General features: G+C 24.6%; 1 protein-coding gene across 5 annotated transcripts in view; it reads right to left on the bottom strand.

Annotated features, from left to right (window-relative positions):
* The window catches only part of LOC117177849 (helicase domino), a 91610-nt gene that overhangs the window by 47896 nt on the left and 29390 nt on the right, over nucleotides 1-14324 (bottom strand). For all 5 annotated transcript variants that reach the window (XM_033368845.1, XM_033368848.1, XM_033368844.1 and 2 more), the window contains exons 9-13: nucleotides 11439-11528; nucleotides 7492-7807; nucleotides 7214-7388; nucleotides 4120-4306; nucleotides 60-196 (exon numbers count right to left, since the gene is read on the bottom strand). In XM_033368845.1, the coding sequence (XP_033224736.1) occupies nucleotides 60-196; nucleotides 4120-4306; nucleotides 7214-7388; nucleotides 7492-7807; nucleotides 11439-11528 (905 nt within the window). The remainder of the gene's footprint in view (nucleotides 1-59; nucleotides 197-4119; nucleotides 4307-7213; nucleotides 7389-7491; nucleotides 7808-11438; nucleotides 11529-14324) is intronic.

The following is a 14324-nucleotide window of genomic DNA, read 5'->3' as shown; positions in this document are numbered from 1 at the left end:
AAGAGTTAATCTAGAAACGAATAGGAAAACAATTTGACAACATGTAAAGATATACTCACTTAGCCCGGGACATGAAATCGTCGTAAAGGTATCTTTGTCTTTTCGATAACCGGCACATCACAACGTGTTCGTATTTCTTTGGCAGTTGTTTCTCCACCTCGCTTTTTAACCTTCTGAGTAAAAAAGGTCGCAAGACCTAAAAAAGAATATTTCGGTTAAATTCAAATTCATTTTTCTTTATAATATAATATAAGCTTATTGATCAAATCCGTTTTAGAGAGTGTCTACTCAAACCGTGGAAATAATTCTCTGATAATTGCAGGGGTTTTCAGGGTGATCGTTTTTGTTAAAAGAAAAAAGTTCCCGCTCATTTTCCGGCTCGCAAACATTTTTCACAATCAACGAAATTTAAAAATGGAACACTAAATCTAATTGTTCCATTCGAAGTAATAATAACTGAACTGCAATTAAAAAATTTTGTATTAAAATGCTCAACAATTTGCACGTATATTATATAAGCTACTTACACTTTTCAACAGCACAATTTTAAAATAAATGCAGTTAAATTGTCATTTGCAAATATTTAACTTTTATCAATTGTCAAAAATTGAGAGTTTCCTATTTAAATCCAAAATTTTAATTCTTTTCGAAAATTTTCCATTTCAACTAATTTCAAGAATTAGAACTTTTTGAAAAAATTCCCTACTACAATTCATAATTTAATTTTTTTTCGAAAATACCTCGTTTTAACACAGAACAATAATTTGGTTGGAAAAATTTAATTTTCCATTGAGAATTGCTATCGAAAATTTTCCGTTTCCAAAAAGAATTCGAATTTTTGTAAAATTCCCTGTTCCAATTTATAATTTCAATTTTTCTCAAAAATATCCCGTTTCAACTTGGAATTAGAATTCATTCTAAAAAAAAGTTTCACCCTGTTTCATCTCGGAATTGATTTAAATTGTAACATTCCCTGTTCCAAGAAGAATTATAATTCTTTCGGATAAATACCAGTTTCAATTTAGAATTTTGTTCCTTTCCGAAAATCTTCAGCGCTTGCTCGGAATTTGTTAAAATTTGAAATTCCCGGGCATTATTCTGAATTATGTTATGTTAAGTTATTTCAATTTTAAACAATTGAAAAATCCTTAAAATGCTTCGAAATTCTATTTCAAGACCTTGAAACATTTACATCTTGTTTCGAATTTTTTTTAAATTCAAAAATATTATTTAAAGTTTTTCACAACTTCTAAATATCTTTTTAAATTATTCGAATTTCAAATAATAAAAAAAATCATTTTCAATTTTCCTAGCAATCTTAAAAAATGTTATTATTAAAAAGCTTCTAAATTTTATGTTCGAAATCTGCCAAAATCTATATTTGATTTCAAATTAGGCCGTGGAATATTTGCACCGAAATTTAGATAATAGCTGGGCTTTATCGGTAAATATCTCTTCAACTTGCTCGATTTTTTCCAAGAATAATAGGTGTTCAATTGTTATTTATACATCAAAATTTAAGAAGTTTACTAACAAATTGATTTTTTTTAAATAGAACAATTAAAATTGTAATTTTCAAAGTTTAGTTTTTTTGTTCCGTTTTGAGTATTTTGATTATAATTATTGATTTTGACTGTACAGTCAGCTATTTTTAAATATTGAGTTACTGTTCTTTTTTTAATTAAAAAACTTTAAATTACGTAGTTAAAAAATTTAATATTTTAGACTGAAATTTAATAAAAGCCTTTAATCATAAATATATTATTTAAAATTTAAAAAAAGGTTATAAAGTTTCAGTTAAAAAAGTTTCACAGTTGATCAACCAAAAATGTTTGTTATCAAAAATTTTCGATTTCAAACGTTTCTAACTATTATATGTTCAAGTCTTTAAAACTGCATTTTGAAATTATTTTTATTCAAATACGCATTCTAAACTGAATGATATAATAGAAAAAATCACAACTTAACTAATTTAAAAAAAAAACGGTTAAAATCTAAGCTGGACGGATATTTTCTCTACAAATTTGTAAAATTTAGAAAGTTTTTACAGACTATACTATATTATTTTACTATAATATTAAATAATACTAAAATCGTGAAACCAGGTAGCATTTTTAAGTTAAATTTTTAATTGGGCTTAGAAATAATTTAATCATTATTTTTATTGGTTTCACGAGTTCAAGTTTTAGCCGCATTAAAAAAATAGATAGCGCATTTTTCAACAAAATAGTTAAATTTACAACTAAAAAAGACCAATTTTCAACCATACACTTGAATTTTTAACTAAAAAATACCAATTTTCAATTAAACAATTGATCTTTTAAGTAAACTGGATGTTTTCAAATGTAAATGCAACAGCTAAATTTTCATTTAACAAAATTAATTTTGCTTACAAAAATTCGATAAATTTTCCAAGAAAATTGATGAATCTTCAACTGGAATAGATGAATAATAAACCAAAAAAATAAAATTTTTAACAAAAAGATGAATTTTTAAACAAGAAGATTCTCATACTAAAAGACTAATTTTCTAACAAAAGACGATTTTTTGACAAAATATATTAATTTTTAACCAAATAGTTGAATTTTTAAATAAAGGCCAATTTTCAACCAAAAATCGAATGTTTAAATTTCAATTGAGATAAAAAGAATGTTTAAACAAAGTGATGAATTTTAAATTAAAATTATGAATCTTTTACTGAAAGAGTTGAACTTTCAACAACAACAAATTTCAAGGAAACCCATGAATTTTCCACACAAAAAAAAGATAAATTGTCATCCAAAAATGAAAAATATAAATTTTTAGTTTAAAAAATTCATTTTATTTCAAAGAGATGAATTTTCAAAGAAAATGGCAAAATAGGTTATATTTTCAAATTTAAAAAACTAATTCTCAATCCAAAAAATAGTTGCATTTTTAAACACAAGATTAATTTCTACATAAAAAAAGATAATATTTTAACAAAAAATTGAATCGTTAAACTTTTAGTTAAAAATATTAATGTTCAAACAAAAGAGATGAATTTTAACTAAAATCATTATAGACTCAACTGAAATATTTAAATTTTCAGTAACAAAAATTAATAATAAAAAAAAAAAAAACGAAATTTTAAACAAAATAGATCATTTTTAACCAATATGATGAATTTTCAATTAAAATTGTGAAGAAAAAAAAACAACTAATTTTTAACAAGAGTTTAACTTTCAATCAAGTGATTATATCTTCATTCCAAAAAATATGAATTATGATCGAAAAATGTAGTCGATATTTCAAATAAAAAAATACGACTTTTCAACGTGCGTTGAATTTTCAAACAAGAAAAATTTTTCAGCATAGAGAGAAAACATTCCTAGCAAACTTTTGAATTTTTAAACAAATACTTTAATTTTCGACCAAGAAGAATAAATTTCTAAAAAAAAAAACAACGGTTTTCCAACAAACTAAATGAATTTTCCACTAGATACTTTTATTTTGAACTACGAAAAGATCATTTTAAAACAAAAAATAGAATAGGTTCATTCTCAATTTAAAAAAATTAATTTCAAACAAACAAAAAACCAATTTTCAACCAAATAATAAAATAAAGTAATATAAAGCTATTTTTACAAATTAAGAATTACTTTTACTCAGTTATATATTTCAATTTAAAAAATTAAGCACAACCTCGACAAAATTCCGACCAAAAAAATAAAAATTCCCACACAATTATAGGGTTTTCAAGGTACATGAGAAATCTCTGACAATTCCAGGTTTACCATATTTTCCAAGTAGTGCAGACACTCCCTTTTAAATTAGGCTGATTCTACACTTTAAGTGAAAGAATTTCTCAGTCACAAAATTTGGTTAAAGTGAAAAAACTGCCCAATTTGAAACTAATTCATTCAATCTACGAAATATTAAAATAAGTCTAATTGTTTTTCCAGACAGGATACGCATGTCGTATAATTTCCTCTTACCGACACACGAGTTTTTATGAAAAATTTTACTATCTCGCTGTTTAAAATAAAAAAAAAATAAAAACAGTTGCAAGTATGAAATTCCCTGAACTGTGGTCGGCAGCGAGAAGTTTTTTTTTTTTTGTTATTGTTAGAACCTCCTTAAAAAGCAGTACGTACAGACCTTGTGAAGTCGTCGAATAATATTGTCGTTGTATTCGCTGCTTCCCTCAATCATCCCGGTCACGGGATTGCTAAACCATTCCTTAAATTCTCGGTGAGATTGGAAAACGTTTGGCATCAGAAAATGCATCAGGGACCAGAGTTCCATCAGATTATTCTGAAGCGGCGTTCCCGTTAGTAATAACCTCCTGCAATCGGAAAAAATAACATTTCAAATTGAAAATAATTGTGAATTAAACAAAAAAAAAAAAAAAACAAAAAACGATCAGGATCTCTACTTAAATCCTGTAAAAAATTTCTTGACAATCTCACATTTTTTCCAGGTATAATTTTTCATAGTATGTTATTATAAAGAATGTAATTTTCAAACCTTGTAAATATCTAAGACTAATATTCATATGTAAAATTGAAGTTTTTTTTTTTTTAATTTACAAAAACAACATTAGCAAAGGATAAATATGTTTAATTTAAAAAGCTTTAATAAATTATTTTACAATGATTTTCTTCTGATTAAAATTCAGTGTAGAAGTACTATTTTTGAACTCACTCTAAACCACTTCAAATTCCTAATTTTTCACACGTAAAAATATTGCATTTTCCAATCATAAAGATCAGTTTTCTACTAAAAGAATAATTTTCAACAAAATACATGAATTCTTAGCCAATAAGTTAAATTTTTATCTAAAAAATTATCAATTTTCAACGAAAATTGAAAAAGATAAGTTTTCAGTTTAAAAAATTAATTTTTCAGAGAAAAAAATTCTACCAAAGTTATGAATCTATAACTGTGATAAGATGAGTTCTAAACGAAAAATATGAATTTTCAGTAAAAGAATTCAAATTGCTACCAAGTAGTTTTATTTTCAACCAAAAATAAGAATTTGCAATTAAAATCAACTGAACTGATGAATTTTTAACTGAAAAATAAGAAATCTGAACTAGCAGAATTTTGTACTTATAAAATGAACTTTAGACATAAGTTGTAAATATTTAAATGGAATAATTGAATTTTCAACAAAAAAAGAAAAAATTCAAACAAGATTAATTTTTTACCAAATTAGGAACTAAAAAGATCAATTTTTAACTAAAAATAGAATAATTAAATTTTTCATTTAAAAAATTATTTTTCAATCTAACTGATGGATCTCCAAATAAAATTATGAACCTACAACCCGAATGGTTGAACTTTTAAGTAAAAAATATGATTTTACAACCAAAAATTGAAGTTACATTTTCAGTTAAAAAAAAAAAAAAACAATTTCTACCTCAACAAAAAATAATTAAAAGAAATAGTTACATTTAAAAAAAACTGACGAATTTTCAACTAAAATGATGAACTTTCAACTAACAAGATTAATTTCTACAAAGACGAATTTTGAACAAAATTCCTAGATTTTCAACCTGAAAGACAAATTGTAAACCAAAAATTGAATAAAATCTTGAATTTTCATCTGGTACAATTGAATTTTAAATCAAAAGGACGAACTTTTCATTAAAATGATAAATCTTGAACTGGAATAATTTAATTTTCAACGTAAAATTCAACATTTAACCAAGGTGATTAATTTCGACCAAAAAAGGACTTTTCTACTAAAAACTGAAGTTACATTTTTAGTTAAAAAAAGAATATCCATCAAAAGATATGCTTTGTAAACTCAAACAATTGGAATATTCAACTGGAATAGTTACATGTTTAGTATAAAACCAAAAAATTAAAGAAAATAATATGCAGCTGAAGAAAAAACCCATTTTTTTTTAATTGGCTCATTTTTCAACCAAAGAGATGCATTTTGAATTATAAGGATGAATCTTAGCAAAAAAATTAATTTTTGACAAGAGTTGAACTTTTAACCAAGTAATTGAAATTTCATTCACAAAAAAAAGCAAATTTTAATGAAAAATGCAGTAGTTCATATTGCACAAAAAAAATGTAACATTAAAAAAAAGTTAAATATAATCAAAAAGGATGAATTTACAACAAAATACTTGAATCCCCAAGAGAACCAAAACAATTTCTTTTTTAAATACAGTTGCATTTTGAACAAAAAATTGATTTTCTACTACAAAAGATGAATTTTTAACAAAATTTGTCAACTTTTAACCAAATATTTCAACTAAATATTTTCAACTAAATAGTTGCATTTTTAACGGAAAAAAAAACCAACTTCTAACCAAAAATGTAGTAGTTAAATTTTGATTAAAAACTCGTTTTCAATAATAAATAAAAAAAAAAGAAGGAATTTTGTACCAAATAATTTAATTTAGTACCAAATAGCTGAATTCTATACCAAATTGTTTAATCTTCAAGCCGATAATATGTATTTTCTATAAAAAAGTAGAATTTTCAACAAAATAATTAAGTTTTCATTTCAATAAAATAATTTATAACAAAAAAAAAAAAAAAAACAACGAATTTTCAACTAAAATTATGAATCTTTAAACAAAAAAAATGATCTTTTAAGAAACTTTCAATCAACGTGTTGACTTCAATCTTAATCAATGAATTTTCAACAAAAAATATAATACTTGATACCTCAACAAATAAGATTTTAATTTAAAGTATCAATAAAGATTTTTCAGCCGAGAAAAAATGATTTTTAAACTAAAAACAATCAATTTTCAACCAAAAATAAAATAGTTAAATTATCAGTTGAAACAAAATTAATTTCATGTAAGAAAAAAGAAGGAATTTAAAACAAAAATACATGAAAAGAATCACTAAGATAAAGCTACTTTACAACAAAATAAAGTACCATTGATATTCAATTTTATATTGCAATTTAAAACAAAATTATGCACGCCCTAGAAATTTCCCGGTTTTTCCAGACAAGGTAGAGACACCCGGACAATGTATATTAAATTTTTCAGGGTTCCTCAACAACAACCTTGAGTTATAAAATAATATTGTTTCTCCAGACAGGATACGCATGCCCTATAATTTCCTCTTTCAGACACACGAGTTTTTATGAAGAATTTTACTATCTCGCTGTTTAAAATAATAAACAGTCTCAGGCATCAAATTCCCTGAACTGTGGTCGGCAGCGAGAAATTTTATACCATATAAACTAGCGAAAAAAAAAAAAAAAATGGCTCACCTCTGAGTTTGAAAATTGAGAAGCAATTGCCAGCGCTGCGACTTGAAATTCTTAATATTCTGCGCTTCGTCTAAAATCAGATACTTCCACTTTTTTCTTCTGAAACTTTGATGATCTTGAATCACGAGTTTGTAAGAAGTTATGCAAATGTGAAATGCGTTCGGCTTCGTCCAACCTAAAAAAAAAATTATTATCAAATTTTTGATTTACATTCTCTTCGAAATTTCACACAACTCTCGATTTATTTTCCAATCAATATTACGCATGAAAATACTTACCAGTTCTTTTCATTTTTCGGTCCTTTTGCGAACCATAGTACGTTAAAATTTTAAAACCTGGACACCACTTTTTGCATTCCATTTCCCAATTTAGCATCACAGACGTAGGAACTATAATTAAGTGCGGACCCCAGTTTCCCTTTTCACAGGCCAAATGCGCCAAAAGTGCGATTGTTTGAATTGTTTTACCCAGACCCATTTCATCGGCTAAAATTCCATTCAACTTCCTCTCGTACATCGTCACGAGCCAATCTAAACCAATATGCTGATATTCTCGTAACGTATGTTTCAAAAGGAAAGGAACCTTTGTCACAACCTAAAACGAAAAACAATAAAGATGTTACTAGATGGTAAAAAGTCGTTTAAACAGGGTGTCCAGGCGATACTTTGGGAGAGAAAAATCAAGGTATTCCGGTATAATATATTTTTTTTTTTACATCAAATAATCGAATAACCGTTTTTACACACGTAGAAATAGAAACATTTAATTGTTTTATTGGCCAAAAATTCCAGGATGGTCATTTCCTGGTTCGATAACATTTTTCACGGTCAACGAAATTTATAAAATGGAACACTAAAGCTAAAAAAAATTCCACTTGAGGCAATCAAAAATGAAGTGCAAAAGAACGCACTCAAAGGGGAACTGTTAAATTTTGAACTTTTAAAATTGAAATCTAAAATTTTTTAATTAAAATGTAACAAAAAAATATAAATCCACGCTTTTATTTTTAATTTTCTAAATTAAAAAAAATCAATCAATGAACTTCAACATTTTCAAAATTATATAAGTTTAAGGAATTTTAAGCTAGAAAAATTAAATATTGAAAAATTTACATTTTTTAAACTGAACCCTTCTTAAATTAGAAGCTCAATTATTTCTTTTTAAATAGTTTAAACATCCTTGAAAAGCTTCAAAATTTTATTTCAAAATCTTGAGAAATCTAGAAGTTGTTTTAAATTTAAATTTATTTTTGAACTTTTTTCAGAACTTCTAAATATCTGTCAAAACGAATTGAATTTTTTCGAAAATTTTCAGAAAATCCTACAAATTTTAGAAAATTTCTTTACAATTTGAATGTATAAATAACAATTTAACATTTATTATTTGTAGGCGAAATTTGAGTAATTTTAAGAGACATGTAGAAGTTTTGAAAAGATTCAAACTTAATGTAAAACTTGAAATGATAGCCTAATATAAAACAAAATGTATAGATTTTCGCAGATTTTAAACAAGAAAATTAAATTATTTTCAAAAATTGTGAAAGGCTTCAAAAGAATAAAAACATTTTCTTAACCCTTAAATGGCGACTTTAGCTTTAACAAAACGTACCAAATTTAAGGAAATGGAACATATGGCGCCAGATTAACAAATGACATGAAAACGTATTTTTCTATGTGATTTTACAGAATTTTGATTTTTATACGCAGTTTAAGATCAATAAAATCATTTAAAATTAAAATTATTTCGTGAAAAAAAGATCCTACTACCATCTTCAATCCATTGGGAATCGAATAACAAAACTTCTCTTTTCCGGTCAGGTGCTTTTCCAATTAAGCTATTGAAGGGACCAAAATAAGATAATAATAAAAAAAAATAAAATCATTTAATCACGCAAAGTACGGTGTTTCATTTTTCATTGAATTGAAGCTTTTATTTTTATTTTTAGCGCAGTATCTCGGAAGTATTCAAGTAAATGTTTCAAGTAAAAATATCAAAAACTTAAAAAGTTATGGATTTTAGAGTGAAAAGAAGTTATTTAAAAAAATTTTTTTCCAAAAATGATTTTTTTAACTACTTTAAATTTCAAAAACTGTTATGAAAGCCTTTTCTCCTTAAACTAGATAGATTAAACATCATTCATTGATTTTCTTGTAAAAAACTATCCAATACCGTCAGCACAACACACGTTTCAATACCCTTGGGTCTAGAACACCCAACATGCTCTTTATGTAATTTTATGAAATTGTGTCCTTTAAGGGTTAAGACTCCTAGGAAAATTGAAATAATTTTTCATTTTGAAAAATTATTTTATAAGAATATTTAAAAAGCTTTTAAAGACTTAAACAAAATTTTCAAAAAAGATTCTAGAAAATTTTAAGAAAACTTTCTAAAATTTGTATAATAATTTTGAATCTTTTTAAAACTCCTAAATATCTCTTAAAATTACTCAACATTTTTCTTACGAATGTTCATTTGTAAATTATACATCAAAATTTAAAAATTTCACTTAAAAATTAAGCATTTTTCGAAACTTTTAACCATTCCAGGTTTTCTATGTCAAAAAATTCAGTTAAAGCTTCTTTACTTTTAAATATTTGGTTTCAATTTACCTACCTGTCTTAAACAAAAATTTAAATATTTCTAAATATTCAATAATTAATCTTTTTTTTTATGAAAAATTTCAATTCAAATGGGTTAAAAATTGAATATTTTAGACAATCTTTTTAATTTAATAAAATCCTTTAATTAAGAACATATTATTATGAAGTTATTTCTAAGTTGAAAATAGTTTATAAACTTTCAGTCCCACGTTCACATTTATTTAAAATTTGTTTGTTTCAAATTGAAATCGTTTAAACGTTGAAACCTGAAAATTCTGAAGTTTTGAAGAACTGGTTTAAAAAAAATATATTTATTTATTAAATAAAAATGTTTTTTATCCAAACTTTAAAAAATCAAAGGCTTATATTTTTTATTAGTTCAAGCCTTTAAGAAAGCATATAAAAATTATACAAATTAAAAATGTAAGCTTAGAAATAAAAATTTTAAATGGACAATTTTTAAAGTAAATTTTTTTTTGAATTTACGCATTGTAAGCTGAATAGCACAATTGAAAAACATAACAATTCAAGTAATTACTTAAATTTCTTTCTTCTACAAATTTTTTAAATGCCTGGTTAAAAAAAAATTCACTGTCATTTCCCGGTCTCAAAAATCTCCCGATTTCCTGGTCCAGCGGTCACCCTGCATTTCTAAAGGAAGCAGAATCAGAAATAAATTATTATCTTTGAAATTTTTGAAATCTTGGTGAAATTTCTTAAATTTTGCGAATTCCTTGAAATCTTTTGAAAATATTTAAAATCTTGAAATTTCTGTCAAATCTTCTAAAAATTTTGTAAAATCTTTGAAATCCTTGAAATTTGTAAAACCTTCGTGAAGTTTTTTAAAATTTTTGAGATAATTGTAAAATATTTATGAAATTCTTCTAAAATTTATTGGAACCTTTTAAAGTTGTTTACAACCTATAAAATGTTCTGAAATCTTACAAAAAAATTAAATTCTTTTAATCTATCCTACATCCTGTGTATTTATTTGAAATCACCTCAAATATTTGAAATTATTTTTAATGTCTGAAATGTTTTGAAAATTTTGAAATTCATGTATTCTTTTGACATCTCCGTGAAATTTTGATTAAATCGTGAAAATATTTGTCAAATCTTCTAAACAAATTTGAAATCGTTTAAAACCATTATTAAAATGTTTTGAAATCTTTGAAATCTAGTGTACTGTATCTGTTTTGAAATCTTTATGAAATTTGCATGAAAATATTTGAAATATTTCTTAAATCTTTTTGTGTTTGTTTGAAATCATTTGAATTTTTCTCAAATTTATTGAAACCTTTTGAGAAATTGTTTAAAATCTTGGAAATCTAGTGCAATTCTACCCTTTTTGAACTCTTTAAATTCTTGAAATCCTTATGAATTGTTTCACGGAGGATTCAAGATTTTCAGGGTCGCTAGACACTCCTGTTAAAGACAAAAATGTATGTGAAAACTAAACAATTTTGTCGCGTGGTCACCGAAACGAATGCTTAACATTTTTCTATCAGTAACGATCGCTTTATACTCTGCCTCCCTTGAAATAGCAGCGAGCAAAATAGAGCAAAGCTGCTTTGGATAGTGAAGGCAATTATAAATTAGAAATAATATTTTATAAAAATACTTACACTTGTCGTGAGTAACGTATTTCCTTTCGGTTGGATACTTTCCGCCAAGGCAGCGACGTCGTCCATTTCGTTGCTTTCTGATTCCTGGCTCTAAAAATTAATCATATTAATATTTTTTAAGTGTTAAAAATGAGTTTAAAATTTTATTTAAACCGTTAGTCGTTAGTATATAAATAATAAAAATTCCTATTTATTTATAACAAATAAATGCGACAACAATGATAACATCCCAATAAGAAAAGGCAACTACTTTTAGTTGAAATTTCATTATTTTCAGTTGAAAAGTCTAAGTCTACTATTGAATTTCTGGTTAAAAATTTTATTATTTGGTTCACAAACTAAAACATTTTTGTTGAAAATTCTACAATTCCATAAATTTTTTTTTCTGACTAAGAAATTATTTTGCTAATTGAAAGTTAATCTCTTTTTGTAGAAATTTTACCTTTTTGGTGAAACACTCATTTCTTAGGTTCGAGGATTCAACAAATCGGTAGAAAATTAAAATGTTTGGTTGGAAATTGATTTATTTTATTGAAAATTCTTGTTTTTTTTTTGTATAGAATCATTTTTTTTAATGAAACTGTTTACATGAAAATTAATCTGTTTTAGTTGAAGATTCAAGTGTTTTACTGAAATGTCAAATATTACATTTATCGTTGAAAATTCCTCTTTTTACACTGAAAATTCAACTACTTTCTTAAAAATTAAACTAGTTTATTCGAAGAAAATTCTGTTTCTTAAAAAGATTTACAGTTTTAATTAAAAATTCATTTTTTTCACTTTCAGTAGAAAATTCATTGTTGCAATTATGTATTGAAAACAGGATTTCTTAATTGAAAATTTTAGAAAGGATAAAAAAAGAATATAGACAAATTTGCAACTTTTTGGTGAAAAATTAATCTTTTTTATAGTTGAGGATTAAAGCATATTGTTGAAAATTAGTTTCTGTTTGTAAAATCTGTTTATTTTGAATTAATTTTTTTTTTTTTGAAATATCAATGATTACATATTTCGCTAAAAATGTAAATCCTTTGTTGAAATGTTTTGGCGTGAAAATTTATTGATTTGGCAGAAAATTCTATTTTCTACTTGGGAATGGTGGTCTACCATTTCGCCACATGGTGCCGAAAAATGGATCTAGAAAGAGTAGGTACAATTTTGTCAATTAGGTTTAAAAAAAAACGATTATTTCATTATTTCATGTGAGTTTCAATGCATTTTAAGCTTAAATAAACTTTATACTAATGTGGTTTTTCACTGTATAATATGTAAATTCCATCTAAAACACTTCGTTTCCGATAAAAACTTATTTTTATTATCCAATAAATACTTTAAACTCCAAAAAAAATGGTTAAAACACTTTTATGCAGAAATTAAAATTCATTTTAAAAATCGTTCCTATTCTGTTTAGTTCGAATTTTCGTCACCAGGTGGCGTATCGCAGTTAAACCATTCCCTATAAAAAAAAGAAGAAAATTTTGGTCTGACCCAACTGTAATTCCTATATTTTCTTGAAAAATTGTCATTTTTAGGTAGAAAATGAATTTTGTTAGAAAAGAAGATTAATTTTTTGGAAAAATGGACGATTTTTCAACAAAATACCGAAATTTCCAACAAAATGGTTTAATATTCTACTAAAAATGACAAATTTTCAACCAAATTTTGAATTTGAATAAAAATCCATTTTTATCCAAAAATGGAAGTCACATTTTTAATGAAAAAATTTTTATTTCAACCAATTTGATGAATTTTCAACTAAAATGATAAATCTTGAACTGGAATAGATGAATTGTTAACCCAAAAGGTGAATTTTCCACCAAAAAGTTTAATTTCTACCGAAAAAGACTAATTTTCAACTAATAAGGAAATTTTTCAACCAAAAATTACAAGTTAAATTTTTAGTTAAAAAAAATCATATTCTACCAGATATGCATTTTTTGAAACTAAAATGATGAAATATTTAACTAAAATAATTACATTTTTTATTGAAAAATTAATTTTAAACCGAAAAAAAAATTTCCACAAATTAGAGCTTAATTTTCCAACAAATAATATGATATTTCAATTAAAATTATGAATTCTCAAGCAAACAAAAATTAATTTTTACAAAAGAGTTCAAGTTAAATTTTTAGTTAACAAAAATTCATCTTTAACCAGACATGTATTTTTTGAAACTAAAATGATGAAATATTTAACTGAAATAATTAGATTTTTAAATAAAAAATTAATTTTTTACCAAAAAAACAAATTTTCCACAAAATAGCTTAATTTTGCAACCAAAAATAAGAATTTTCAATGAAAATTATGAATCCTCAAACAAAAATTAATTTTCACAAAAGAGTTTAACTTTAGAGTTTTAGAGCTTAGCTGAAAATTTAAATGCTTTGTTGATATTTTTCGGCTTAAAAATTCACTAATTTGGTAGAGAATTCTATTTTCTTATAAACAAAAAAAAAAATTGGTCGAACTCTCTCCATAATACATTTGGTAAAAAATTAATTTTTTTGTTTAAAAATGCATCTGTTGGTTGAAAACTAATCCATCTTACATTAATTTTAAATTCATTTTTTCAACTAAAAATTAAACAATTTTTTTGTTGTTTGAAAAAATCCAATTGATTAGTAAGAAATTAAATTTGTTATTCAAAATTTATATTCTCGCGTTGAAACTTCCAACAGTTTTGTAGAAAATTTATATTTTTCTGGCCTAAAAATTCATGAATCGAGTACAAAATTAAACTATTTGGTGCAAAATAAACCTGTTTTGCAGAATTTTTTTGTCACTAAACTACAATTCTCTTCAATGAAATTTCCACTTCTCCATTGTTGATTTCTAAATTGTCTTAATTAGTTCAAAAATTGCATTTTTTTTTTTTTTTTTTTTTTT

This window comes from Belonocnema kinseyi, chromosome 8 (assembly GCF_010883055.1).
Source record: "Belonocnema kinseyi isolate 2016_QV_RU_SX_M_011 chromosome 8, B_treatae_v1, whole genome shotgun sequence".
In the NCBI taxonomy this organism is placed as follows: Eukaryota; Metazoa; Arthropoda; class Insecta; order Hymenoptera; family Cynipidae; genus Belonocnema; species Belonocnema kinseyi.
This window is presented reverse-complemented; position numbering and strand designations above follow the sequence as displayed.